At 38.0% G+C, this 27,249-nt stretch overlaps 5 protein-coding genes across 5 annotated transcripts; all 5 read left to right on the top strand.

The window, feature by feature from the left end:
- The first annotated feature begins 291 nt into the window (after window positions 1-291).
- Window positions 292-2,695, top strand: LOC101295972 (auxin-responsive protein IAA26-like). The gene is made up of 5 exons (XM_004291111.1): window positions 292-1,098; window positions 1,325-1,617; window positions 1,782-1,908; window positions 2,163-2,227; window positions 2,353-2,695. Exons 1-5 carry the CDS (start codon window positions 716-718, stop codon window positions 2,409-2,411), a joined length of 927 nt encoding a protein of 308 aa, XP_004291159.1. The 5' UTR covers window positions 292-715; the 3' UTR covers window positions 2,412-2,695.
- A 1,440-nt stretch (window positions 2,696-4,135) lies between these two features.
- Window positions 4,136-7,484, top strand: LOC101295678 (amino acid permease 1-like). The gene is made up of 7 exons (XM_004291110.1): window positions 4,136-4,625; window positions 5,433-5,666; window positions 5,813-5,906; window positions 5,985-6,202; window positions 6,331-6,458; window positions 6,537-6,770; window positions 6,942-7,484. Exons 1-7 carry the CDS (start codon window positions 4,538-4,540, stop codon window positions 7,362-7,364), a joined length of 1,419 nt encoding a protein of 472 aa, XP_004291158.1. The 5' UTR covers window positions 4,136-4,537; the 3' UTR covers window positions 7,365-7,484.
- Window positions 7,485-8,761: 1,277 nt separating this feature from the next.
- Window positions 8,762-10,943, top strand: LOC101299744 (amino acid permease 1-like). Its single transcript, XM_004292794.1, has 7 exons — window positions 8,762-8,891; window positions 9,030-9,263; window positions 9,373-9,466; window positions 9,559-9,776; window positions 9,919-10,046; window positions 10,132-10,365; window positions 10,521-10,943. The coding sequence occupies exons 1-7, from the start codon at window positions 8,762-8,764 to the stop codon at window positions 10,941-10,943; spliced, it is 1,461 nt and encodes a 486-aa protein (XP_004292842.1).
- A 3,864-nt stretch (window positions 10,944-14,807) lies between these two features.
- LOC101295390 (receptor-like protein kinase HSL1-like) lies at window positions 14,808-18,468 on the top strand. The gene is made up of 2 exons (XM_004291109.1): window positions 14,808-17,507; window positions 17,636-18,468. Exons 1-2 carry the CDS (start codon window positions 14,882-14,884, stop codon window positions 18,070-18,072), a joined length of 3,063 nt encoding a protein of 1,020 aa, XP_004291157.1. The 5' UTR covers window positions 14,808-14,881; the 3' UTR covers window positions 18,073-18,468.
- Window positions 18,469-19,830: 1,362 nt separating this feature from the next.
- On the top strand, window positions 19,831-25,298 carry LOC101299451. Its single transcript, XM_004292793.1, has 6 exons — window positions 19,831-20,094; window positions 20,648-21,154; window positions 23,124-23,375; window positions 23,479-24,208; window positions 24,521-25,169; window positions 25,283-25,298. Exons 1-6 carry the CDS (start codon window positions 19,831-19,833, stop codon window positions 25,296-25,298), a joined length of 2,418 nt encoding a protein of 805 aa, XP_004292841.1.
- Window positions 25,299-27,249: the final 1,951 nt, after the last annotated feature.

The following is a 27,249-nucleotide window of genomic DNA, read 5'->3' as shown; positions in this document are numbered from 1 at the left end:
CTCAGAAATGCACTAGCAAAACTAAACTAATTGCTAGATCAGCACAAGTACGTACCCTGGCAAACTCAGGCTAAGTTTACTCATGATCATTGATTAATCTTGAAGTTCTGAAGTTGAATGCAAGCCAAAAACTAAACTGGGAGTTAGTCTAGCTCAGCTGTAGTTAACCTGCTAGTTTATGTGGCAAGGCATGCATTATGAAGAAAAGAGCAACAAAAAGTGACAAAGGGCATGAGGAACTTGGTGGCTCCCAGATATGGAATAAATGGGCATGTGGTTCTATTCTTTTTCATATGAAAACATAATTACAAGTCTCATCTGTTTCATAGTCACACACGCACACCACACATACTACTGATACAAGCACATAATGCACATTGTGTATTTTTGGGAATGCTGTCTTGGTCATATATCATATTTAGTGTCATATGTATATATGACTTGCCCCATTTTCCAATATCTACGCGGTTGATACTTGCGTTTCAGACTGTACATTTCCATTTTGAGTGCAAACATTGAGCCTAGGAATCTTTCGAGCACTTTCCTTTTCTTGCTCTATACTTGGCCTCTAAAAAGGTCATGGTTGGCACACTTTGCTATATATTTTCCAATACAACCACTTTGGTTTTAGCTAGCTACTCGTCTTAGGCTGAGAATAGTGTTTGTTGAGCTTCTTTTGCATTAGGTTTTGTGAAGAGTCAGTGTCCCTAGAGAAATGGGTCAGTTTCATAATCTTGCTGAACTCCATGTGAGTGAAGAAATGTCTGTGAGAGCAAATAAGAGAAGCTGTGGTATGGCATCTGAGGACAAAAAGCTGGAGCTGAGGTTGGGTCCTCCAGGTGATCAAGACCATTCTGGTCACTCCCAACTTGGTTTCATTACTTCTGATCCTGAAGCCAAAAGAGTCTGTCATGAATCACAAGTTAAGGGCAAAAATGAAGAGACAAAGTGGCTGGCAAATACTGCTCAGCATCAGCCAAAGTCATCCTATTTCAAATGCCCAATGATTCCTCATCCAGATAAGAAAGCGTGTTCGGTTCCTGCCACTGCTTCAAAATTTCCCACTTCAGCTGCAGCAAATGGCTCTGATGAGAAAAGGTACTCAAATTTTTTGATTACTTAATTATAACGGTTGGAAATTACTTGACTCTTTTTCCAGTTTTTCTATCAGTTGGTTAAACTAAAATACAACGTATTCAAGTTGTCATGAAGTTAAGGTCTTCTGGTTGAGTTCAACCAAGTGATTTTGTAGGAAGTATCCTACTTTTCCCATATTGTGTTCTTCTTCTTCTTATAACTGGAGTTTATTCCTCTTCAACTTCAGTAAAAGCAGAATTTCACAAGCTCCAGTAGTAGGGTGGCCTCCAGTCCGTTCATTCAGAAAGAATCTTGCAAACAAGTCAAGCCTCGCAAAGCCGGCTTCAGATCAGTCACCACATGAGACTTTGAAGGAGGAGAGTAAAGGAAAATCTGTAGACTGTAACACCAAAGAGCATATGTTTGTGAAGATCAACATGGAAGGAGTTCCCATTGGAAGAAAAATTAACCTCAAAGCCTATGATAGTTATGAGAAGCTCTCTTCTGCCATAGATCACCTCTTCCAAGGTCTTCTTGCTGGTTAGTCAATCTCTCTAAAACCTCAGAGATATGAAAATTTGTTTCACATGTAACCTTAGTACTGCTTCTTTGCTAGTGTTTGCTATTTAAAAGACCAGTGATTATGATAGAAGACTATGCATATTTGCTACTTAACTTTATAATTTGTCCTTTGTCTTTTCCAGCTCAAAGAGATTATTCTGCTGTTGAAAAAGAGAACAAGGAAGAGACCAAAACGATAAGTGATTCATATACTCTACTCTATGAGGATAATGAAGGAGACAGGATGCTCGTTGGTGATGTCCCATGGAAGTAAGCATATCATCATTATAGATCTAAACTTGGATGCACTTATTTTTTACTTCAATCCTAGCCGTTTTATAAGAGTTCACGTCTCATCCCGCACACCGAAATAAGAGTTATAAGTCCAATACCAGTGTGCTAACATGCTCTTAGATTTAAATAACACTACTAGACTCGAGAATGTCTCATATATATACATGCATTAGTTGGTCACTTGATACAGTGGTAACGTTTGCTTCTTTCATTTCATTGGAAAATTGCAGCATGTTTGTTTCCACGGCAAAGAGGCTGCGTGTTCTAAAGAGCTCAGAGCTATCGACTCTACGACGTGAGATTAACTACTTTACCTTTTCTCATGAATAGAGAAGCTGCTAGTGATGTCAAATTTTGATGGCTAGTATTTTTGCTTTTCCATCAGAATATTTACAATAATGGAAGTTTGCTTGTTTTCAGTTAGCAGCAGTCGGCATGAAAAGACACCACTCGAGTCTGCAATGGAAATTGGAAGATGAGGAGGCACCTGCTATCCATTAGTGGAGAAATTTCCATATGTCTGCATCAAGCTCCCTGGTAGCTGCACTGTATAATTAAGGGCTCAATTCTCATTAAGTTCTCTCTTTTCTTTCTAATGGCCTATATCTTGTATATTAAGTAAGTGTGTAGAAGATGATCAAACATAATCTTAATTTGCTTGTTTTGTGTGTTCATGTAATGGCATGATGCTTGTGTCGTTTTTGTACTACCTGATAGGTTTTCAATTTCGGATTTCAACACGATTATGAATCGTATTATCATCTATTTGAGTCATTTTTAAGAAGAAAAAAAAAAACACCATTAACATAACCACATCCAAACGGTATATGGACAATTAATAACAATAAAAAGTTACTTTTGAAAGGAAAATGCTTTAAACACCAAAAAATTATACCAAATATTAATACCAAATGATGTGGAACTTGTCACATTATTGATTGTCCTACGTACTAAGATTGTGTTGATATGAAAATTATGCAATTTTTATACCATAAAAGGAATTAAAACGATAAGAATAAATAAACCTAAATTTCTCCTTTAATCGAAAAAGAGGAAAAAAACTCAAATACAATCTCCTCGAACAGTTAACCTATATCACAACCATTGTCATGGTGTTCTGATCAGAGTATGACAGAGAGCTAAAACTTTTGTTCTCAGCTCAATAGATAATTGATTAAAATTACCAAAAGTTCTTCTTTCTCTCCCATACCATCTTCTCGTTTCCCAATTTACTATTTTAATATTTGAACTGCAGGATTGAATCAAAAGATCAATATGTAGGATTCTGATAACTTGATTGATCAATAGCTATTCGTTAGTCCTGCGAACAAATTAATGGAGAAAAAAAATATGGAATCACAGTACAAGAACAAAATTCACCATATCATATCTAACAAGTTGATGGTAGCTAGATGATCTTATCTTGATGAGGACAACGGCCGTGCAAAAGGTTTGGATTTTCTTGATTTTAAATCTTTTAATAGAAACATTAGTAAAGAAATTATTGGATTTAACTCTATAGCAAAAGAATTAATAAAAGAAAATTCATGTAAGCAATATATTCTTTCCTTGTAGAGCTGATGAGTTGGAACAATATATGCCACATCATTCGGTATATGATTTTGATATAAATATTTGGTGTCTCTAGCATTACTTTTTTTGAAATATATGCATGTACTCGCATCCGTTCTACTCAATTTTGTGACGAGCTCGAGAGATAGATAGTTATGATTCTATGATGTACAATATCTATAGCGGTATAAAAGAAAACCGACAATTTGTGTGCATTACAATTGATATCTCAACACACGATTCAGGAATGCATACATACATACGATCATCGATTCATCGTGCTCAAAAGAAAATTTGAATATTTGTGTTGTAACTGGATCTCTCTGCCTTTGAGAGTTCTTGTTGGTTAGGTGTGACCACAAATAAAGCAACATTATCTGAAGAAAATCAATACCTATATCGACTCATAAACCTTTTCATACAATCGTGGTCCTCAAAGGCTAGCAAAACTGCAAATCAAATACATCGCAAAATTGCAAGAGAGGAAGGATGGCTTTTTTCTCACTTTACAAACACGTATATTTGCAAAGGTTGGACGCAACTGTTAACCTTCTCCATTTGGCCACCCTATCACGTCATGCATGCAAAAATTAGGCCTAGCTTGTGGTCAGTTACAAATGTCCCCAATTCCAATAATGTGAATATGTGATGCAACTTCGCTAATGAAAACATAATAAGGAAGGAGATTTAATACTACACTGGTCGTTTCAAATTAATGGAGTGTGCTGTATTCCTTGAAACCATACCAAATATAACCAGTAGAGTATCCCATATCTATCTGTCTATTCCATAAATCTATGGATGAGAGTAGTAGGTTGTCCAGATTCTAATTATCTGACAGAAATTTATTAAAGAGGTCATGCAGAATTAATAGGCATATGACTCGTATCAAACTTTCACACCCAGAAAAGACTCTTTAGAGAACTAGCGTCTTCATATATACTCTGTTCTTCATCAATTTTTTTTTTTTCCAGTAGTTAATCTCTGTGACGATTCTGAGTAGTCGATCCGAGTTACATGCAAAGCTATTGTAATGGCGTTGAGTGAGGTTGAAGCTAAATTTCGACATGGCTTGTCTGAATCTGGAGAGGTGGATGATGATGGCAAACTCAAAAGAACTGGTATTTCTTTTCACTCCTTCTGTATGCAATTTTCTGCAATATATATATATTCTGATGAGTATTGGTTTCAGAAAGGGAGACACTACTTTCCCTTCTTTTGGTCAGGAAAATTTAACATATAGCTAGCGAATCCTATATTTTTTTTGATGAAATAGCAAATCCTATATTTTTGGGGTCTGAATGACAAACAATTTAATTAGCTCAAGATCGATATCGATCTATAAGCTAGGATTCAACAATGTAGACTAAATCATTTCATCAGCACCACCAAAATTTTGAACACATATTACCTGATGATCGAATACATGTCTGATCATATATGACTTCAGTACAGTGCACCATGTTCTTGTTCTTCTTTACATATATGGAATATATATATTTCTTTTGGATACATTCTTTACATGGAATATTGTCATTAATAAATAAATGAAATTATTATTCAAAAAAAAAAATTTAAATCAATGAAATTATGGAAAAAAATCCTCCATTTAGATACAGGTATATATCAATGCAATAAACAGATAGCTCTATGCATTAAAGCTCACCAAATATCAGAGTGTTGATCTTATCAGAGTGTCTGTACTAGCTACTTAAGTGAAGATTAAGAAAACAGTCAAAAACAAAGTTGAAGATTATATATGGGTGTAAATCTCAAAAAAGAAATTGAAATATGTAACTAATCTTAATATAAGTGTACCAGACGATTAATTTTGTTCATCAAATTATAGTATGATGAAGAAATGCCAATCTTTCTAAATTTTGTATGCACATCAAATAATAATCAGTTACTTTTGTGTGATCATGCAGGGACAGTATGGACTGCCTGTGCCCATATAATCACAGCATCAATAGGAGCTGGGGTGTTATCTCTAGCCTGGGCAATGGCCCAACTAGGATGGCTTGCAGGCATTTTCATTCTCTTGTTCTGCACCTTTGCTGCTGGTTACGCTTCCACTCTCTTAGCAGATTGTTACAGATTTCCTGACCCAGTTTCCGGCAAGAGAAACTACTCTTATATGGAGGCTGTCAAAGTCTATCTAGGTAAATCCTGTCGCTTAAGCAAAACTTGTTATTACTACAAAGTTGTGGTTGTAAGTTCAGCTCAGTCTATTTAGGTATAAGTCTTGTGTTTCTATTTTATACTACTACTGAAGTTTAAAAGTTTGGTCGAATTTCCTAATGTCTAGGTGGAACAATGCACAAGATTTGCGGATGGATGTTATATATAAACCTTGCTACCATTGGAGTTGGCTTCACTATAACCACGGCAAAAAGCTTGCTGTAAGTGTGTGTATTGATAATCAACCTGGTAACTGTTCTAATTTCTGATTCTACTTGAAATTGATGGCTTCAATTCAGGGCTATACAGAAGTCTAATTGTCATCGCAAGTATGGTGAAGATTCAACATGCATGTTTTCCAGCATTCCACACATGGTTGGATTTGGGATTGTCGAAATTTTCTTATCACAACTCCAAAACTTTCACAAATTGACTTGGCTCTCTAAGCTTGCAGCCACTATGTCTTTTGTGTATGCAACTATTGGAATTGGACTTTCTCTTGCTAAGATCATATCAGGTAAGCAAGTTCTCATTCATATTTCTAAGGCATTCGGTCATTGGTAGATTGCACTCAAATTCCCCCCACTCCTCGAGATGAAATTATGAAAGAGTTGCATCTAAATATGAGAAGTTTATTTTGAGCAGGGCATGGAGGAACAACTTCTCTTGCAGGGGTAGAGCAGTCTTCATCGGAAAAAATTTGGATGACATTTATAGCAGCCGGAGATATTGCATTTGCTTGCTCGTATGCTCTTGTCCTGTTTGATATCCAAGTAAGCCATTCCTCTTCAGCATAGGAAAACTACGTACCCCATTTTTTTTCGTGACATTGCATTTCCTGTGATTTTAAGGACACACTGAAGTCATCGCCACCAGAGAACAAAGTGATGAAGAGGGCTGTTGTGATAGGGGGTTTGACTATGGCATTATTGTTCACGATGTGTGGCAGCTTCGGTTATGCTGCGTTCGGCAACAAGACACCCGAAAACCTGCTTGCTGGTTTTGGAGATGAGATGCCCTGGGCATTCTGGCTCCTAGATTTGGCTAATTTTTGTATTGTGGTGCACATAGTTGGTGCGTTTCAGGTGCGTAACCGTAACATAACATGCTCTTTTGACGTGTAAACGTCAACGATAATAGTTTAACAATATAACATACGTTATATAGATACATACATTAATTTGGAAAAGAACGATGCCCTAGCTAGATTATGTATGACATACAGTATTGTAATGTGGATTGTTATTTCTGAGCAGGTACTGTGCCAACCAGTGTTTCGCATTGTCGAACTGTTGGCTAGAAGCAGGTGGCCAAAGTCCAATTTCTTTACCAAAGAGAACCCAGTCAAACTAGGAAACATGAAGTTCAATTTGAACATATTTAGGCTGACATGGAGAACATTCTATGTGGTGGTGGTGACTGTCATTGCCATGGCAATGCCATTCTTCACAAACATGCTTGCGCTTCTCGGAGCCATCGGGTACTGGCCTCTTATAGTTTATGTCCCAATAGAGCTGCACATTGCGCAAAACAAGATTCAGAAACCAACCCTCCGCTGGTTCGGGCTTCAACTTCTGAGCTTTTTGTGCTTGCTCATTTCCTTGGCTGCGGCATCTGGTTCCATTTACGGTCTGCGTAAGGGTCTCAGTGCCTACAAGCTCTTCCAAGTCAAAGAGTGATCGATCGGAAAGTTAGTAGTATACTATATATGTTCTTTTTTCTTTTTTGATTGAAATTAGTACTGTGTTTATACAAAAATATTATCTTGCCAAATAATAATCTGACAATCATTCTGAATCTGAACCGTTAAATTATTATTTACATTCACATATATATATATATATATATATATACAGGAATTCTCAGGTGCGGACGTCCGCACCAAAGTTTTGGTGCTGATTTCCATTTTTGCACCACTTTTCGATCGAATTTTCTCATCTCCACCGTCTAGTATCTAGATAATATTGTGTAGGTCATTTCTGCAAAATTTCAGCCAATTTGGTGATCGTTAAGGCCCTCAAACTCGAAAAACAAATGGACGGACTGAATTTTGTCCGATTGTGTTCATACCAGAAAAACTCTAATTTGAGGGCCTTAATGATCACCAAATTGGCTGAAATTTTTTAGAGATGATCTACACAATATTATCTAAATATTAGACGGTGGAGATGAGGAAATTCAATCAGAAAATGGTGCAAAAATAGAAATCCGCATCGAAACCTTCGGTGCGGACGTCCGCAGCCAAGAAGGACATATATATATATATATATATATATATATATATGCAGATGCTTCAAGAAATCAAGAGTAGTGTTTTCATTCCAAAAAAAGAAAAAAAAAAGAAAGAAGAGAGTAATGTTGGGCTACAGAGTACAGACCCAACTGGTTTGGGCTGGTGTTCGAGTTTTGGGCCTAAACAAAACTTAAATAAACGAAAAAATTCGAACCCACAAAGCATCCACCACTGCAATGGCCTCCGCAGTCAATCTAGGGTTTCCGATTTTGGCGGTGCCAATCGGCGGCTAAAGCGAGCGGAGGCGGAGGCGGATTAGTGGAGGATGATTTGGGTTTGCAGACGAGAGAGAGGGCAGTGACATTTTGGTAAATATTATAATAATTCTAGGGTAAATTCATAAAATTGATAGCATTTGATCGAGAAGGCTGGACGGAGCAGTGAAGCTCCTCCATTTAGCAGCCATGCATGCTAAAATCAGGCCTAGCTTGTTTACAAATGGCCAATTCCAATATGATATGCAATTACTTCCCTAGTGAAAACATAATTAATTAAGGAGATTACCTACTATACGTACTGGTCCTTTCATATTAATGGAGTTTGCTGTTGCCCTCGGGTATCTTCATCCATATCTATATATGGGAGCTATCTAGGTTGTGCAGATTATAATTTACTGACAGATATTAAAGTGGTCATGCACAGTTAATGGCATTTGACTCATTTCAAATTTTCACACCTCGAAACGATTCTCTAGGGAGTAATCCTCTTATATATATCTGTGTCCTCAATCATTTTCTTATGTAATGTCTGTGATTCTGAGTACATGCAAAGCTAGTTATTGTAATGGCGTTGAGTGAGGTTGAAGCTGGATTTCGTCATGAGTTATCTGAATCTGGTTTGAACAATCCTGCGAAAATCGCTGAAGCTGAAGAAGAACTACTGGTGGATGATGATGGCAAACTCAAAAGGACAGGTATTCTCGTCTCTACAAGCAATTTTTCTGCTTCTTTTTACCATTCTGATGCATATATGAATTCAGTTCAGTACTGGTTTGTTTGTTTGGCCTTCTTCTTCTAGTAATTGAATTGCTTTTGTGTGATCATGCATGCAGGAACAGTATGGACCGGCTGTGCCCATATAATCACAACATCAATAGGAGCTGGGGTGCTATCTCTAGCCTGGGCAATGGCCCAACTCGGATGGCTTGCCGGCATTTTCATCCTCTTGTTCTGCACCTTCACTGCTGGCTACGCTGCCACTCTTTTAGCAGATTGTTACAGATTTCCTGACCCAGTTTTAGGCAAGAGAAACTACTCTTATATGGAGGCTGTCAAAGTCTATTTAGGTACATCCATTTGTAGTCCATTTTAGTTATAGTCTACTACTGAAGTTTATCTAATGGATTGGAAATTCTTGATTTGATATAAGTTTGGTCCGATTTCCTAATGTTCTAGGTGGAACAATGCACAAGATTGGTGGATGGATTTTATATTTGGACCTTGCTACCATTGGAGTTGGCTTCACTATAACCACGGCAAAGAGCTTGGTGTAAGTGTACATGTTTAATGATAATCGATCAACACTTGCTAGTAACCGCATCATTATCCTTTCTACTTGAAATTGATTGCTATTCAATTCAGGGCTATACAGAAGTCGAATTGTCATCGCAAAAATGGTGAAGACTCTCCATGCATGTTTTCCTACATTCCACACATGGTTGGATTTGCGCTTGTTGAAATTCTCTTATCACAGCTCCCTAACTTTCACAAATTGACTTGGCTCTCTAAGCTTGCTGCCATTATGTCTTTTGTCTATGCAACTATTGGAATTGGGCTCTCTCTTGCTAAGATCATATCAGGCAATTTCTCATCCATATTCTTAAGAGGACATAGAGTGATTGGCTTAAATTCCCTCCACAAGAATTAAGATCACAAAATGTAACGCGAAGCTCCTCAAACTGAAAGAGTAGCATCTAAAAATGACAAGTTTCTTTTGAACAGGGGATGGAGGAAAAACCTTTCTTGCAGGGGAGGACCAGTCGTCGTCAGAAAAAATTTGGATGATGTTTATAGCAGCCGGAGATATTGCATTTGCTTGCTCGTATGCTCTTGTCCTGTTTGAAATCCAAGTAAGCCATATTTTGTCCTTTTCCTCTTTAGCTTGGGAAAACCTTTCTGTGTCATGTGTGACATTGCATTTCCTGTGATTTTAAGGACACACTGAAGTCATCACCAGCAGAGAACAAAGTGATGAAGAAGGTTGTCGTGATAGGGGGCTTGACTATGACAGTATTCTTCATGATGTGTAGTAGCTTGGGTTATGCTGCGTTCGGCAACAAGACACCGGAAAACTTGCTTGCTGGTTTTGGAGATGATATGCCCTGGGCATTCTGGCTCCTTGATATTGCTAATTTTTGTATTGTGGTGCACATAGTTGGTGCATTTCAGGTGCGTGCATATACTACATTACTACGTACCTTTCCCCCAATTATGATCATTGTGAGGAAAACATGTTTACTAACTATTGAGCTTTTGACTGCAAGAAGTGAACTTTAGTAGTCTAACAATGACATTTTGTGATGTGCTTTGTTATGGCTGAGAAGGTACTATGCCAACCAGTGTTTCGCATTGTTGAAGTGTTGGCTGGAAGGAGGTGGCCAAAGTCCGATTTCGTTACCAAAGAGAACCTAGTCAGACTAGGGAACATGAAGTTTACTATAAACATGTTTAGGCTAACATGGAGAACATCCTTTGTGGTGTTGGCGACTGTGATTGCCATGGCAATGCCATTCTTCACAGATATGCTTGCGCTCCTTGGAGCCATCGGTTACTGGCCTCTCATAGTTTATATCCCAATAGAGATGCACATTGTGCAAAACAAGATTCAGAAAAAATCGCTTCACTGGTTCGGGCTCCAACTCCTTAGCTTTTTGTGCTTTCTTCTTTCCTTGGCTGCGGCATCTGGTTCCATTTATGGTCTGCATAAGGGTCTTGGTGCGTACAAGCTCTTCCAAGCTAGAGAGTGATTCCATCATTAGTAATTGTTTAGACGAAAATGTTCTCTTGCAAACTTATCTGACAACAAATGATGCTTAATGTATGTTAATTTGTTGGAGTCTGGTTCAGATTCATGACATATTAATGTAGCTGATGTGTCAATTATCGTCAAGTTTTAATTGTGGACTAACTTAAGAAGAACTATTGTGTTGTTAAAACAAGATCCAATCGTCAATCATTTTCCCACGCTAGCTCTCTCAATTTTAGACTAATAGTCTTAGAACCTGATAATGTTTGTAGTGATTATAGTGCATTTTTCCTCCTTGACATACACATGACTGAAGTAGACTGCAGGATGCAGATGGTTCAAGAGACTTTTCAACTCAGCAGCCTTCATTATTACATTCACATACAGTATAGCTTTCTGCTAATGGGGTTTTGCTTTTTCTCCAATTAATTCTTTGTTCTTCACAGTATTCAGTGGAGTTGGGGATATAAATCATATTATAGATACATCTGTCTCACTGTTGAAACTCAGTATGATAGGTGAACAGAGATCACCTACCAAGATCATGCATTTAGAAATTCATATGTATTACATTTAACAAACCCAAAATGTAATTTTACCTTCCCACTTCTAGATTTAAGAACTAATATTGTATAATTGATCTAATCGATCTTGTGAGAACCCACTTCAGTCTAGAACGTACTGTTTTAATTTGGAGCACAAAAAGGATGGCTTTGCCTATATTATCAATATTATCTGAGGCCTCACTAGCATAGTGATCAAGCCTATTGGAGCAATACCCAAAAATAGAAATGCAAAATCCACTAATACCTCCAGTTTTAAGTTGGTCTTAAATTCATAAGTACTTGACAAAACCAGCTAGGTAAGTTAAGTAGCTAAAACCTAGAGCAACCATTCAAAGTGAGGAGGATGTGGATAAGTAAACTGAAGCTAAAATAGAAGAAGACATGTATATGAGTTATGAATATATATGATGATTCCTATGATTCATTGTCTGTCCTATTTCACCAACCAGGTTTCTGGTGTCGCATTCCTTCTAGACGATCATGGCCCCCTACATCTACATGCATGCATCATCATCTTTGGATTTTGCTGGAAATTAGACCGTTTGGTTAGTAGTCACATGCTCACATTGAAGTTTCTTTCAATGACTACGAGTCTATGGGATTTTCTTTTTTGTCATAGTGATTAAGCGTGATTTCTGGGTAATTGATGTATTATACTAAAGAATTAAATTCAGTTCCCTTTGTGGTTTGGGGATGACTTCATGTTAGTCCCTACATTTTTATTTTCATCAGTTTACCTCTTGAACTCTTCAATTTCTGTCTGACGTGCCCAAATTCTCATATTCCGTTTGAATTGACCTTTAATTATCAGCAGTTAAGGTCCGATTTAGACATATAAGGTCCGATTTGCCCTATTTTAACTGCTGATAATTTTAACCTTAACTGTGAGGCTAGTATCTAGAATATAGGACATTTGGTCACGTTTGAGGAAAATTCAAAAGTTTGAGGGGTAAACTGATGAAATTGAAAGTATAGGGATTAACATGAAGTTACTCCCAAACTTCATGGGGGTAAACTGAATTTAATTCTAGACTAAATGCAGAAAACTGAGACAGGATCCAAAGATCGTTTTCCTTTGATAGATAGGAAAGATGAAACTATACAAGAGTTAGAATTACATGCGAACAAACCAACACATGTGGTCGAGTTGGTAAGAGCTAGGTGTGGAACCTCCATACCCAGGTTCGAATCTCAATCGACGTTAATTGGAGTTAAATCTCAATTTATTCTTTATGACCAGCGGGAAGGAAACGTTCTAACATGATCTCTGGGCCTGGAAAGTCTTTGAGGATACCAATGTTGATACCTTTAAAAAAATAAAAATAAAAAATAAAAAATAAAAAATAAAAAGAAGAAGAATTATATGCGAACATTAATAGCGGTAGATTTATAGATTTTTCTTATGAAGATCTCGAAAAAACCCTAAGCCCTCCAACTATTCTTCTAGGTGATTAAAGATTCATAGATGCAATTCTCAAGATATCAGTGAGTTTGAGTTCAGAAAATCTCCAGGAACGCAACAGGTACAGATCTCCTGTTTCTATCTCCAGGAACATGAATTTTGCCATAGCAAAACTGCCAAAGCATACTTGCTTCACTTAGTTTATCATATCTAGAAGTAATGGACGAGTCAAAAAGATGCATGTTTTCTTTCCGAAATATTTGAATTGCATAGTGATTAGTCCTTGTTTTTCCACACTGACTCTCATGTTAGAAAGGTTGGGGAGCAGCCGGTCTCTATAGTCTTCTAGCTCAGTCAATTAGTGATGATCTACTCTGGTGGAAAATGAGAGCGTTCAAAAGTTTGTCTTTATGAGGTCTTTTTTTGACTACACGATTTATAAACTACACCAGAGATCGACTAGCTATATCTTCCAAATTACACATACGTAGAATTTGATGATATATTAACGTCGTAATCGTACACTAGTTTTATACATATCGAGTGGAGTAGATTCATTCCATACGGTCGTGCACTTGTTTGAAACCAAGTCGATCTAATCAAATAATTAAAATCTACTTGATGTATCGATACATTAACATAGACGATTATGTTGTACATGAATGCATGACATACAAACTTACTTTGATAGACAAATTTTCTAAAACACACAACCCTTATTACACGTGATCTCCTCAAGTCCTCTTTTTTAGTTATTTTTATCAGTTTGTATGTTATACACATCAATATAGCAGACAAACCCAATTAATATACCCGTATGCTGATCATATATATCGCTAGTCAAATGGCTAAAATTGAATAGAAAGACAAGACAAACAAAAGCCCAAAACTGTGAAACTTCCGGTCACCAACACACCAGCCATTATCATCATTCTGGCATCATATTTGACTTTCAAAATGCAGCCATCAGATTGAAGCTAACTGAAAGCTACACGGATAATAGGCTGGAGAAAAGGCAAGAGATTGCCCATGGTTCGTTTTCCTTATTACAAATACACCACTCGAAGTTAAGCACCTCCTAACAACATGTGATTAAATTAGTCACTCTCCTTTGATTGCTTTGTTTGTGTTAATATGTCCGGCTTCTAGAATAAGGGTCCTACCCTGCACATACGATCAACATGGATACTGTTAATAGATCACCAACTATACCTACAACGACTTCTAATTATATTATGCTTACCAAGTATTAAACTATGTTCTTAGATTCTAATTAGATAACAACCATCCCCTAGATTGGTATGTTGTTATCCCGGATTCGATGTACTTAAGTCATCAAAAATTTTATATTATTTGTTCGTACATAACAAAAAAAGGTAACATTGAAATCCAAATTTCACATTATAATAAGAAAAATATAATTTACGAATTAAGAATGTCTAATTTTCCAACACGTCGCACGCTGGTAAAACCATGAAATTTTTAAGAAACAATAAAGTTTTTAAAAATATAACTCGTTTCATTGGTTGACATTCTCTCAGCATGTGCAGTTTAAAATAATAAGATCGATACTCATGAGTACTTCGTCATGTCAATAAATAACAGTAATACTAAGATTCATTCCGTAAACTAAATTTTCCGATATTCCGGTTACAAAATATGCACTAAGGCTAGTGAACTAAAGAATATTGGACTAGACCTAGATTTACCTCTAGTAATGATTATTACCTCTAGTTGATGCGTGTCAAGACTAAACTCTAATGAGTTGACTAAATACGTTACAGGCCCAAATCACTTTCAGTGGCATAACGTAATTACTCGCTACTCTAGAGCCATTTTCGTAACCACCAACACATATAATAGCGCGGCATCCTTGACCAGCCCAAGTTTTGAATAGGCGGCCCATATATTTCCCGGTAAAACAAAAAAAAACACAGAAGCCGAAGCACCTCAACTGATCAGCCACATGAAATGGCCAAAATACTCCTACCCCTCTTCTTCTCTATCCTCATCTCCATACCCCTCAACGTAATTTCACAATCCACGGACTCCGACCGGTCGATCCTACTCAAACTGAAGCAGGAATGGGGCGATCCGCCGTCCATCCAGTCCTGGAACTCCTCATCATCACCGTGCGATTGGCCGGAGATTAGCTGCACAGCCGGCGCGGTCACCGGACTCTTACTCGGAGAAAAAAATATCACGGAGGAAATTCCGGCGACTATTTGCGACCTTCGGAACCTCACCGTGCTCAACCTCTCCTGGAATTACATTCCCGGCGAGTTTCCGGTGGTTCTCTACAACTGCTTCAAGCTCCAGTACCTCGACCTGTCTCAAAACTACCTCGTCGGAGAAATTCCCGGCGATATTGACCGGATATCATCTCTGCAGTACTTGGACGTCAGCGGGAACAACTTCTCCGGCGACATTCCAGCGGCGATCGGAAACTTAACGCAGCTGAAGGTTTTGAATCTTAATTTAAATCTTTTCAACGGAACTTTTCCGAGCGATATCGGCAAGTTGTCGAATCTCGAGATCTTAGACATGTCGTTTAACGGTGAGATGATGGCTGCGCAAATCCCAGAGGAGTTTGGAAAGCTGGGGAAGCTGAAGGAGTTCCGGATGAGGCTGTCGAATTTGATCGGTCAAATCCCGGAGACTTTTTCTAATCTTGTGAGCCTCCAGGAGCTTGATCTTGCGATTAACAAATTGGAAGGGAAGATTCCTGATGGCTTGTTTTTGTTGAAGGATTTGAGAATCTTGTTTCTGTTTCACAATAGATTGACCGGAGAGATTCCGGTCACAGTTGGAGCCATGAGTTTGGAGCAAATTGACCTCGCTATGAACAACTTGACCGGCTCAATCCCACCGGATTTCGGCAAGCTGAGCAATCTGACTGTGTTGAATCTGTACACGAATAAGTTGAACGGTGGAATTCCAGCGAGTTTAGGCCTGATTACGACGCTGAAGGGCTTTCGGGTTTTCAAGAACCAGCTGAATGGGACTCTGCCGCCGGAGATGGGCCTTCACTCGAAGCTTGAAGGGTTTGAGGTTTCGGAGAATCAGCTGAGTGGTGCACTGCCGGAGCATCTGTGCAGCAAAGGCTTGTTGCAAGGAGCTATTGCATTCTCTAACAAACTTAGCGGAGAGTTGCCTAAAGGGCTTGGGAATTGTACTGCTTTGCGTTCGGTGCAACTCTACAACAACAGTTTTTCCGGTGAGCTACCCAAGGGGCTTTGGACTTCACTGAATCTTTCGACGCTGATGATTAGCAACAATTCTTTTTCGGGGGAGCTTCCGAGGACAAGGCTGGCTTGGAATCTGTCTAGGCTGGAAATCAGCAACAACAGATTTTCTGGTGAAATCCCGGTTCAAGTTTCATCTTGGCAGACTTTGGTTGTTTTCAAGGCAAGTGGGAATCTGTTTACAGGGAAAATCCCAGTAGAATTGACAAGTCTTTCTAAGCTGAACACTTTGTCACTCGATGGGAATAGATTTTCAGGTGAATTACCATCAGAGATCATTGCGTGGACATCGTTGACTACTCTGGATCTCTCAAGAAATGAGCTTTCAGGTTACATTCCAACAGCTATTGGTTCTTTGCCAGACCTCCTTTACTTGGATTTGTCAGGAAACAAATTTTCAGGTCAAATCCCATCTGAATTAGGTCACTTGAGGCTCAACTCCCTCAACTTGTCTTCAAATGAGCTTTCCGGGAAGATCCCTGATGTGTTTGATAACCTTGTTTATGAAAACAGTTTCCTGAACAATTCAAATCTATGTGCCAATAGTCCGATTCTAAACCTTCCCAATTGCTACACCAAACTCCATAGTTCCCACAAGTTATCCTCCAAAGTCCTTGCCATGATCTTAGTTCTTTCCATTGTTGTGTTTATAGTTGCTGTTCTATTGACATTTTTTGTTGTAAGAGACCACCGGAGGAAGAAGCGCGGCCATGACTTGGCGACATGGAAGCTCACCTCATTCCAGAGGTTGGATTTCACCGAGTTCAATGTCTTGGCAAACTTGACTGATACTAATCTCATTGGGAGTGGAGGCTCAGGGAAGGTTTATCGAGTTAGTACTAACTGCCCAAGTGAATTTGTCGCGGTGAAGAGGATTTGGAACAGCAAGGAACTGGATCAGAGGCTCGAGAAAGAATTCAATGCTGAGGTTGAGATACTGGGCAGCATTCGTCATTCGAATATTGTCAAGTTGCTGTGCTGCATTTCTAGTGAGAATTCAAAGCTTTTAGTGTATGAATACATGGAGAATCATAGCCTAGATAAGTGGCTTCATGGAAAGAAGACAAAGACAAAGCAAATGGCAGGGATGACTTTGGCTCGTCATGTTGTTTTGGACTGGCCAAAGAGATTGGAGATTGCAATAGGATCTGCACAAGGCTTGTACTACATGCACCATGAGTGCTCTCCCCCGGTAATTCATAGAGATGTCAAGTCCAGCAATATTTTGTTGGACTCAAAGTTCAAAGCTCGCATTGCAGATTTCGGGCTGGCTAAGATCTTGGCCAAGCATGGAGAAGGAGAACCCCACACTATGTCTGTTATTGCAGGCTCTTTTGGTTATATTGCCCCAGGTAAGTTCTTGTTTAGTCTGTTCTTGAGGCATCAACCTATATGTTTCATGTCTTGAACATTATATTTTGGTGCTACATTCAAGTTTGATCATGACATGACCTTAACATTGTGATGTTTTGCGTTGCAGAATATGCTTATACGATGAAAATCAATGAAAAGACAGATGTTTTCAGCTTTGGAGTAGTACTTCTAGAGCTAACAACAGGCAGAGAACCTAACAATGGAGGTGAATACACCAACCTAGCAGAATGGGCATGGCAGCAATATGGTGAAGGAAAGAACATTGATGAGGCCCTGGATGAGGATGTAAAGAAAACATGCTACTCGGAAGAGATGGCTACTGTGTTTAAACTGGGACTCATCTGCACTAGCACACTACCTTCAACTCGGCCTTCCATGAAGGAAGTTCTCCACATTCTTCGCGGTTATGGTTCTTCAGATGGTTATGATATCAAAAAGGTGGGGAGTGAGTTTGACATTGCACCTCTCCTTAACACGGCGTCTTACCTTTCCAGTTACAAACGCAGTAAAAAGAAAGACGATAGCATAGTTTTCAGTGTGTGATGTGCTCTGGATAGCTGTGAAGAAATCTCATAAAGCACTGGAAAGAGGATCCTCTGCTTTTGGTTTTTTGAGCTTATATAGTACATACTAGCTAGGTTAGGCATGCAGTGCTCAAGTCTGTAACTTGTGTCAAAACAAAACCATTGTAGCTTTTCAGACACAGGATAACAACACTTTCTTGAAGGTTCAGTTTAAATTGCAAGACTAGGTTAGCCGGGAGAGCTTCCAATGAGGACCTTATAATGAGGACCAAGTGAGGACTTTCAAATGAATGGTTGGATGATATGCACATGGGAATTAGAAAATATCAATTAAAAGTCAAAACCTTGATCCAACCGTTCATTTGAAAATCCTCATTTTGTCCTCATTGGAAGCTCTCCCTAGGTTAGCCAAGCTCAAGATATGCTCAGTTGGGCTTATTGGCAGTTTTAAGGCTAGGGTTATCTGTTGGGCCTCTAGTTTGTAGGTTATTGCGTTTTAGTTTCTATTTCCTAAGCCCATACATGTTGGGCCACTATGGTTTAAATTAGTTTGTTAGTTTTATTCTAGCAAGTTCCTATCATTTTTGTATCGAAAAAACAGAAGTTCCTATCATCTTGGGAAGCTTTGCACTGGGTGTGCTTATTATCTATGGTTTGCTCATGGATATAGGCTCTCACTCTATTCGGTGAGTTTAAGTTTGAATATAGGTGGTATGTCCTTACTCCTTATGTATCATGTTTGGTTATAAATCATGCACTGATATATCTTTAAGATGGTAACGGTGAGTATATAATGACCATGACAATTTGAATGAATTTTCTATTTCTAAAACTGATGTTGGATTGAGATTTTTCGCAAATGGTTTTTTGGTTTTTGTTTTCTTTTTCTTATAGTATATGTAGTGCTTAAACTTATGCTTGAAATGCGTTCACATATTGTTCATGGTGACAGATATATGAATATGAACAGTACATTATTAAGCTGATAGGCTCCTTTAAACACATCTCTTGACACCTTTCTCCCGCTAAAATAATACATACTAGTTTACTCTCAGTGGATCATCTAAAACAATATTATTGCTGTACTGATCCAGTCTTTGTATAACAATATTGCTGAGATCTGATCCACCATCGAGAAGTCCAGTGCCAAATAGTCTGTAATATGATGGATTAGCACCAAGAAACATTTGAATAATGACTAGATGATTAACTAAAAGAATGATCGAACAACTGTTCGACAATTACCAATGAGAAATTTGCTCCTCAAATCTAATTTCATCGTCATAATCATCACTTAAGTGACGAAACATTTTATTTCGCCATCTAATTATTTAGACTACCAGGTTTTGACGACGAATTTTAGGCGACGGAAAAATTTTGTCTCCTTTAAATTATGTTTTCTAGTCGTGTTTTAAACATATAGCTCATAAGTCGAGCTTGAAAAATTATTTTACTATCAGATCGAATAGCAAGTTTTTGTAATTGCCCTTTTGTCAAAGTATTCTATCAAATGAATCAAAACTGATTAAGATTCTCATAATAATGGGGCTGCTCTGGCTGGAAGTGTTTTGGCGTGGATCCAAATGTACAAAATTTGAAAGTATGCTTACCTTTATTTATGTGGGTGTCTCCAAAATAATTTTGCGGCAATTCTAATCTCTATCTACCAGTCTACCACTCCTGAACTTATTACAATATATGTGGGTGTCTTTGTGAGCTAATTTTCAGGCCAGGTCTAAGTTCTAGCAATAAGAACCAGTTCAATTTGATTGCTAGTATGGCTGACCATGAAGTAAAAAACCTGAGTGATGAGTACAAGGAACTCCTTTCTCTCCCCAAAGAAAGAGGCTGGCTAGACCTTCCCCAATATCAATACCAAGGCTTCTGGTACGCGAGAGCAAATATAGTCCAAGCCACAATCGCTTTCCAAAAGCAGTTCCAAGCTAGAGACTCCGACATAGTTGTGGCCAGCGTACCCAAATGCGGCACCACATGGTTGAAGGCCTTGACTTTTGCTGTTGTGAATCGACACCGTTTTGAAATAGAGGCACATCTAGGCGCGGATCCAGCCACTTGTGGGTGGGGCTCAAGCCCAACCAAAGAAATTGGGAAAAAAAAAAAAACTAGGTATAGATATATTTTTTTGGGTGATGTATCATATATGCTCAGCCACCAACTCACCCAAGTCCACAATCATCACTCATCCACCAAGTTAACCTCCTTCACCAAAGGAATGAGTCCTTCAACTTAAACACTAAAAGAGTAAAAGTCTTCCCTGCTCCCTGCTCTTCCCCTCCGCTTCCACTCAGTCACTCACCTATGACCTATCCAGCTATCCCTCTTCCCCTCCACGGCTCCGCCTCCACTCCCCTCCAGTCCTCCACCATAATCTCCTTTTTCCCGGCCTCCTCTGGTCCTCCTCGATAGCGACGACTCACCTCCGGCCTTCCGCCTCCACTCACCTACAGAAATTAGGCATAATCTCCTTCTTTTTATATAGAATCTGAAATTGTAAGTTCTGGTTGAACTCCTACACTTTGCATGGTTGTACTAGAAAAAAAAAAATTTGACTTTCGGCCAAAGTTCAAGTCCACCCCATCTCTAAATCCTGGATCCGCCATTGGGCACATCCCTTGCTCACATCCAACGCCCATAATCTTGTGCCATACTTAGAGGTGGATCTCTATATAGACAACCGAGTTCCTGATTTCTCATCCAAGTTTCCTGGTGAGCCAAGGAGAGTCTTTGCAACCCATATTCCTTTTCCTTCGTTGGGTACAATTACAAAGTCCAATTGTAAGATCGTTTATGTTTGCAGAAACCCATTCGACACATTTGTTTCTTACTGGCATTTCGTTAACAAAATCAGGCAACAATCTATAGGTCCAATGTCCCTCGATGAGGCCTTTGATAGGTATTGCCAAGGCTTGCATCCGTATGGTCCATTTTGGGATCACATGTTGGGTTACTGGAAAGAGAGCTTGAAGAGACCTAACAATGTGTTATTCTTCGAGTACGAAGACATGAAGAAAGATGTTGTATCTCACTTAAAAGCATTGGCCAAGTTTATAGACTACCCTTTCACCGAGGAGGAGGAGAGAAAAGGGGATTTTCATATACATCTAATTTTGAAGAGTGGTTTTAAATAAAACCCACATAATATTCCTTTCTGATAGACATCTAAAATGTATCAATTATGATACATATTATGTCCTATTTTTTCTAAATTTTACACAATTACCACCATTCAACTATAACATATAAACATAATAAATAAGCTTAATTAATGTTTTCTTAAATACCTTGATTATGAGTTTTTGTTTTAACACTAACATTTTTCAATCAATTTGCAAGAATCATGCGGTTTTCTTTATTTTATGAAAAAATTGAGGTGAAATGAATACATTCTATGATCTATACATAAGGTCAAATATAATATAAATAAGATATCTGATTATTAGAGTAACAAGAAGAAATTTTATAGTGTTACCGTAAGCCCTAAACCCTAAACCCTAAACCCTAAACCCTAAACCCTATACCCTATACCCTATACCCTAACTCTAAACCTATACCCTAACCCTATACCCTAAACCCTATTACCTTAACCCTATACCCTAAACCCAATTTTGGGTTTCTTCTTTTTAGGTATATTATCATATCATGTCCTACTTAATAGGTACATTAGAAATGTAAATGTTCTATCGATCAGGATGAGAAATAATATAATAATATACCTAAAAAGAAGAAAATTAATCAAAAAACAAGAACGTGTACCTTACAATTAGACATTTTTCGACTATGTAGAGAGACACCAAATGTGAGCTTAAGAATGAAAAGAATCATTCTATTACAAATGACATACTTCTATATATAACATATATATACACTCAAGTTAGTAATAACAAGGTAAGAAATTAAAGAATGTAATTGATTATGATAAAGTTAAATCCAACTAAATTTTAGCTCAATATTTGAGTTTCAAATTGATGCTAAAATTGAGAAAGATACCAAATTTAGTTTTATATCATCTGAAGGGCAAATCAGAGAAACTAAAAAATGAAGAAAACTATTAATTATAGACATATGCTCTATATAGTAAGTTTGCTTACGTGGAGTGGGTGTAAAATGAAAGAAAAATATATATGAGTTTATCTTAAAAAAGGTCTAGTATTTTGGGTTTTTATCTAATTTTCTCGGTTGCATTCAATTACTGTAAGAGAAAATTAGACAAAAACCCAAAAAATCAGACCCCTTTTAAAATAAACCCATGCCCAAATTTCATTTTAATTTACACCCAACCCCATTTTTGAACCTGCCTTATAGGTTTTATTTTTATTTTTGGAATTTTTATCCCTCTTTTCCTTGACTCTTTTGCCCTTCCATTTTTTTTTTTCCTTTTTTCTTGAGAAGATTTTTCCATTCTGATTGAATGAGAAGGCATTCCCTAAATGTGGCTCTTGACTTTCTTCTATTTTAAATGGTTAGATCAATTATAAACTTAAATCTAGAAATCAATACAATCACTATGCTTTCATTGGCTTAATTTTTTCTTTCTTTTTTTACTCTGTGATGTTGATCTGTATATATAGTACTTTGCTATAGTTTAGTATATAATTTTGTGTGGGATTGTGTTAGTTCATCTTTTCGGCGGACGTGAGTAATCAACTAATCATCCTCTAGCGCAGGTAAATTCAATTGCTCCTGATCAACTTTGTTTCAGTCCTCTCATGATGAACCCGTCCATTTCCCATTAGCATTTGCATTATTAATTTGAGAGGGAGAAAATGATTTCCTCACTCACCAAGGCATCTACCATTCCATGTACGTACTCATATAACAGTTGCATGACATTTCTGTATTATTGTTTCCAGGAATCTGAATTCGAAGCTTCCCTGCTTCTGAAATACACGAGTAGAAATTCAAATTAAGGAGAGGAGATAGACTACAAAGCTATAGATGCATACAGTATTGTAATTTGATGATATACACCAGTAGAATATATTCTTATCATATTCAACCCTGCATTATGTTTCCAATAATAATCTAAATTCTCATTTGTGCTTTTTGTAGGAGATGGAAGATGCAATCGTTGCAAGGTGTTGTTTCGACTCAAAAACAATAGCATTTCCGATTTACAGTCACACAAAATACAAGGATATAAGTGATCACATATCTTCTAGATTCGAGAGTTTTGACGGTGGAGAAGTTAAATTGTCGTATGCATTTGGAGGTTACTCAGCTTGTTTACTGCAAACAGACATGGATGTCCAGATGGTGTACTTGTCTCTTTCAACTGAAAACAAATCTTCCATCGACATAATGGTGAACTTTTCAGTAGTATCTCCTGGTAAAAATGGTGGTAACAGTTCTCTTATATTTCAATTTGCTGAACCAAATAATTTTGATCATGTGAATCACCACTTAGGAAAATGCCGCACCATCTGCAAAGAAATATTTGTCTACTGATTGGAAGACATATATTATGCATGTCGGGCAACAGTTTGAGGGTGGTGTCGATGACTTTAGAGAAAAACTAGCCAAGTATGCCATTGAAAAGGGTTTTCGTTACAGATGCTTGAAAAATGAAGCATCACGTGTCACTGCTGTATGTGACAAGAGAGATACTAAAGGATGTTTATGGAAAGTTCATGCGACTCTTAATCGTGTAAATAGTTTTTTTTGCATCCGTAAATTAAACCATGAGCACACATGCAATGGTTACATACATGATGGGAAAAGCCCTGTAATGGGATCGAAAATTGTGTCATCGGTGTTGGAGAATCAACTTCGAAGTAGTCCACTCATAAGACCAGTGGACATTGTTAAAGATTTCAAGAGGAATTATAGTATTGAGATTTCATACTACAATGCGTGGAAAAGAAAAGAAATGGCAAAGAGGGATGTCCATGGTGATGAGGCGATGTCATATAAACATTTGGAGTTGTATGTTAATGAGTTGGAGAAGACAAATCCGGGTTCTTATGCTACACTAGAGTGTGATGCAGACCACCGTTTTGTACGTATGTTCATATCATTCCAAGGTTGCATCGAGGGATTCAAACATTGCAGACCTATTCTTGCTCTTGATGGTACACATATCAAAAACAAGTACAAAGGCCATCTATTATCGACCACAGGAAAAAATGGAAATAATGGTATGGAACACTAGACCTCTTGCAAATTTTTTTCCTCAATATTTGAATAATATATTTTTTTAGGCACCTATTTTGCCGTTTACCTTTTTGACAGAGTAGATTAAGTGAGACTATGAATGATAAGATATAGGTAAGTGAGGAATTAAATCCTTCAATGTTAACGGCATTTACTATTGTCTGTGTCATTGCTTCGCATTCAATTAGTTACTTTTTTTGTCCTTGCTGTTTTTTTAAGCTTTTTTTTTCTTACCTCTTTGTTACTAGGTATCATGTTATTTATTGCTCTTATCCTATATGTTTGCCCCTTGATAGGTATATATCCCTTGGCATATGCAATTGTGGCATCAGAGGATGAAAACAACTGGACGTGGTTCATGGAAAATTTAAACCACATATTAAAGGATCAAGGTCGTACAATAACTTTCATTTCCGATCGCTGCAAGGGCTTGCTTGAGGCTGTTTCCAAAGTGTTTCCAGACTCACCTCATGGTTATTGTTTGCACCACTTGCAAAAAAATCTTCGAAACAAGTACCCTAACTCAATCGGTGGTGCTTCGTTTCGTGAGAAAATGGTATCATTGTTCAATTATTGTGCGTATGCTTCTACAAAGGAACAATTTGTTGAGGAATTATCAAGGTTTAAAAAAGTAGATGGGAAGATAGCAATCAAATTTTTGGCATCACTTCCCGATGAAAATTGGTCAAACGCCTACTTCCCAGGTAAAAGGTACGGTGAAATGTGTTCAAATATAGCAGAGTCATTTAACAGCTGGGTTAAAGAAGAGCGTGAGCTACCTATTTATGAGTTGGTCGATAGCATCCGCTTGAAGGTGATGAAGATGAACTCAGAAAGACGCCTTGATGCTGATACATGGAACGGGTTCCTATGCCCTGTGATAGAGAAGCAAGTTGACGTTTCTGTAGAAGCTGGAAGACATTGGGAGGTGGTTCGATCAAGCATGTATGTGTTTGAAGTGCGGGATAAGTATTCTTACATGGTTGACTTGAGATGTTACACATGTTCTTGTCATCAATGGCAAATCTTAAGTTTTCCTTGCGCACATGCTCTTGCAGCAATTTTAAAGAATGAAGATAATCCTTATGATTACACCGAGGACTACTTTTCAGTTTCCGACTTCAAGGAAAGTTACAGTCATCCTGTGCTACCTATACCTGACATTGAGAGGGTTGCACAGTGGGAGAAACACAAAGTCTTTCTTCCAGACATTATCAAAGAATGTCTCACAGTGAGCTTCAACCAGTCCCATGGTGATGTCTACACCATTGTCCTACAACACATGAAACCACTTCACAAAAATATACAGGCAGCCTACATACGAAAAAAACTCAAAGGATTCCTATTTAAAAGAAACCATCTAATAAACATAACCACAAATATCCATACGAACCAAATTCATCAGAACAAACCACATACCCAATTAAAGGTGGGCAAAAAAAGACACATCGGTTCACCATCCTCAGGTTGTCGTTGACTTAAGATTTCCACATATAAATCTATAGCCTGCAATGCAGAAATAGATGATATTAATATGCATCTGTACAACTAACCACTACAACCGTAGCAGCTCTAGCAGATTAATATTCCCACATCAACCTGCACACTAACTGCACATTCATTCCAGATCACTAGCACATCTTTGAAAGGAACTCCTGTCTTCACTCCACCCCACTTGGGAGACCTACATGTGTACATACCCATTTATCACCTTACATAAATACAACAACCATTCTCAAGCAGAGGTATAAACCTGAATTAAAAGACTACCATATTAGATAAAAATTCAAAAACTCACATGCGGTCTCCTTTTGCCAAATAACCCTTCAACTTCTGTGCATAAGGAGCTGCCATGCACTTACCAACCCGGTGTCTTCTCACTCCTATATATGTTTTGACCTACTGAGGGTACCTTCTTCTTCTTGGGGCTCGATTGGACGAAGTCGTCGTTGTCATCATTGTTCACAACTTGGAATTTCCCTTTCCCTTTTCTGGAATTGTCAGTAATATAGTCCACCAGAAAGGAGGGTTTTTTACACTCTGACCTTGACCTCAAGGTCCTCGAAGTCTGCTTCTCAACCTCAACCAAATTTTTGGACCGACGAAGCATCTCAATCTCTGACTCCAATCTCTTATTTTCATTACAAAGAATCTTGTTACGAGCTTGTTCATTTTTTAGCAAAGCGGCCAACTCATCAAGCCTTTTGTCCATCGCGTCATTGCTTGAAGGCCCCGGTTCAAAATCATCTAGGTAGTCCTGACTTGGTAACAATTGGAACATCTTACTAGTGTCAATGTCATCTTTACACTTCTCTTTAGAGCCCTCTTCTTCACTACCGGTAGTTTCTAGCCCATACTTCTCTTTGTTAGGTATTTCAACTGCACTTGGGGACTGCGTCTGTTCAAATTCCTGCGACATTCCCATCTAACTAGTTAAGAAAAAAAAACAATATGTAATTGTAACCTCCCCAACAATGTAAAGGTACCTTTAGTTCATGCAAATCCACCACCTTCATCCTTGCATACAGCTCCAGCAAATTCCATTTCAGGAATGTTGGCTTCATCTCTCCCCGCGCTGTAATTGGTTCAATGAACCGGGTACGCTCGCAAAACCTCAACGTCAATAAACCAAGACAACAATAAAAGTCAGAAAACCAAATTTGGGAAATAGTCCTTACCAACAGGGCAATCAGACACCCACAAGCACTTTCTGGCCGACCATTCATACCTCTAAGCGAGGTATCCAAGTAATTCTTAACTGCAGGTGCCCATGCATAGAGAGACATTGATTCCAAATCCTCTATGTAAGGAACTATAAACCAACTGAGGTCATTACCACTGTTGCAGAAAACAGTGTTACACAAAAGTAGAGACAAACCAACCGAACAAAATCACTTTCATTCTCCAGCCCCCTTAGTTTTGCAACATCTTTGATTTTTTTCTCCAAAATCACCTTTGACAACCTTTTATCACCAGGGAATTGTCTTTTAATGAACTCTGAATCCCCCTTCCTTTTCTTTTGGTT

Source organism: Fragaria vesca, linkage group LG2 (assembly GCF_000184155.1).
Source record: "Fragaria vesca subsp. vesca linkage group LG2, FraVesHawaii_1.0, whole genome shotgun sequence".
Lineage (NCBI taxonomy): Eukaryota > Viridiplantae > Streptophyta > Magnoliopsida > Rosales > Rosaceae > Fragaria > Fragaria vesca.
The sequence above is the reverse complement of the archived record's forward strand: the minus strand, read 5'-3'. Positions and strand labels throughout refer to the sequence as shown.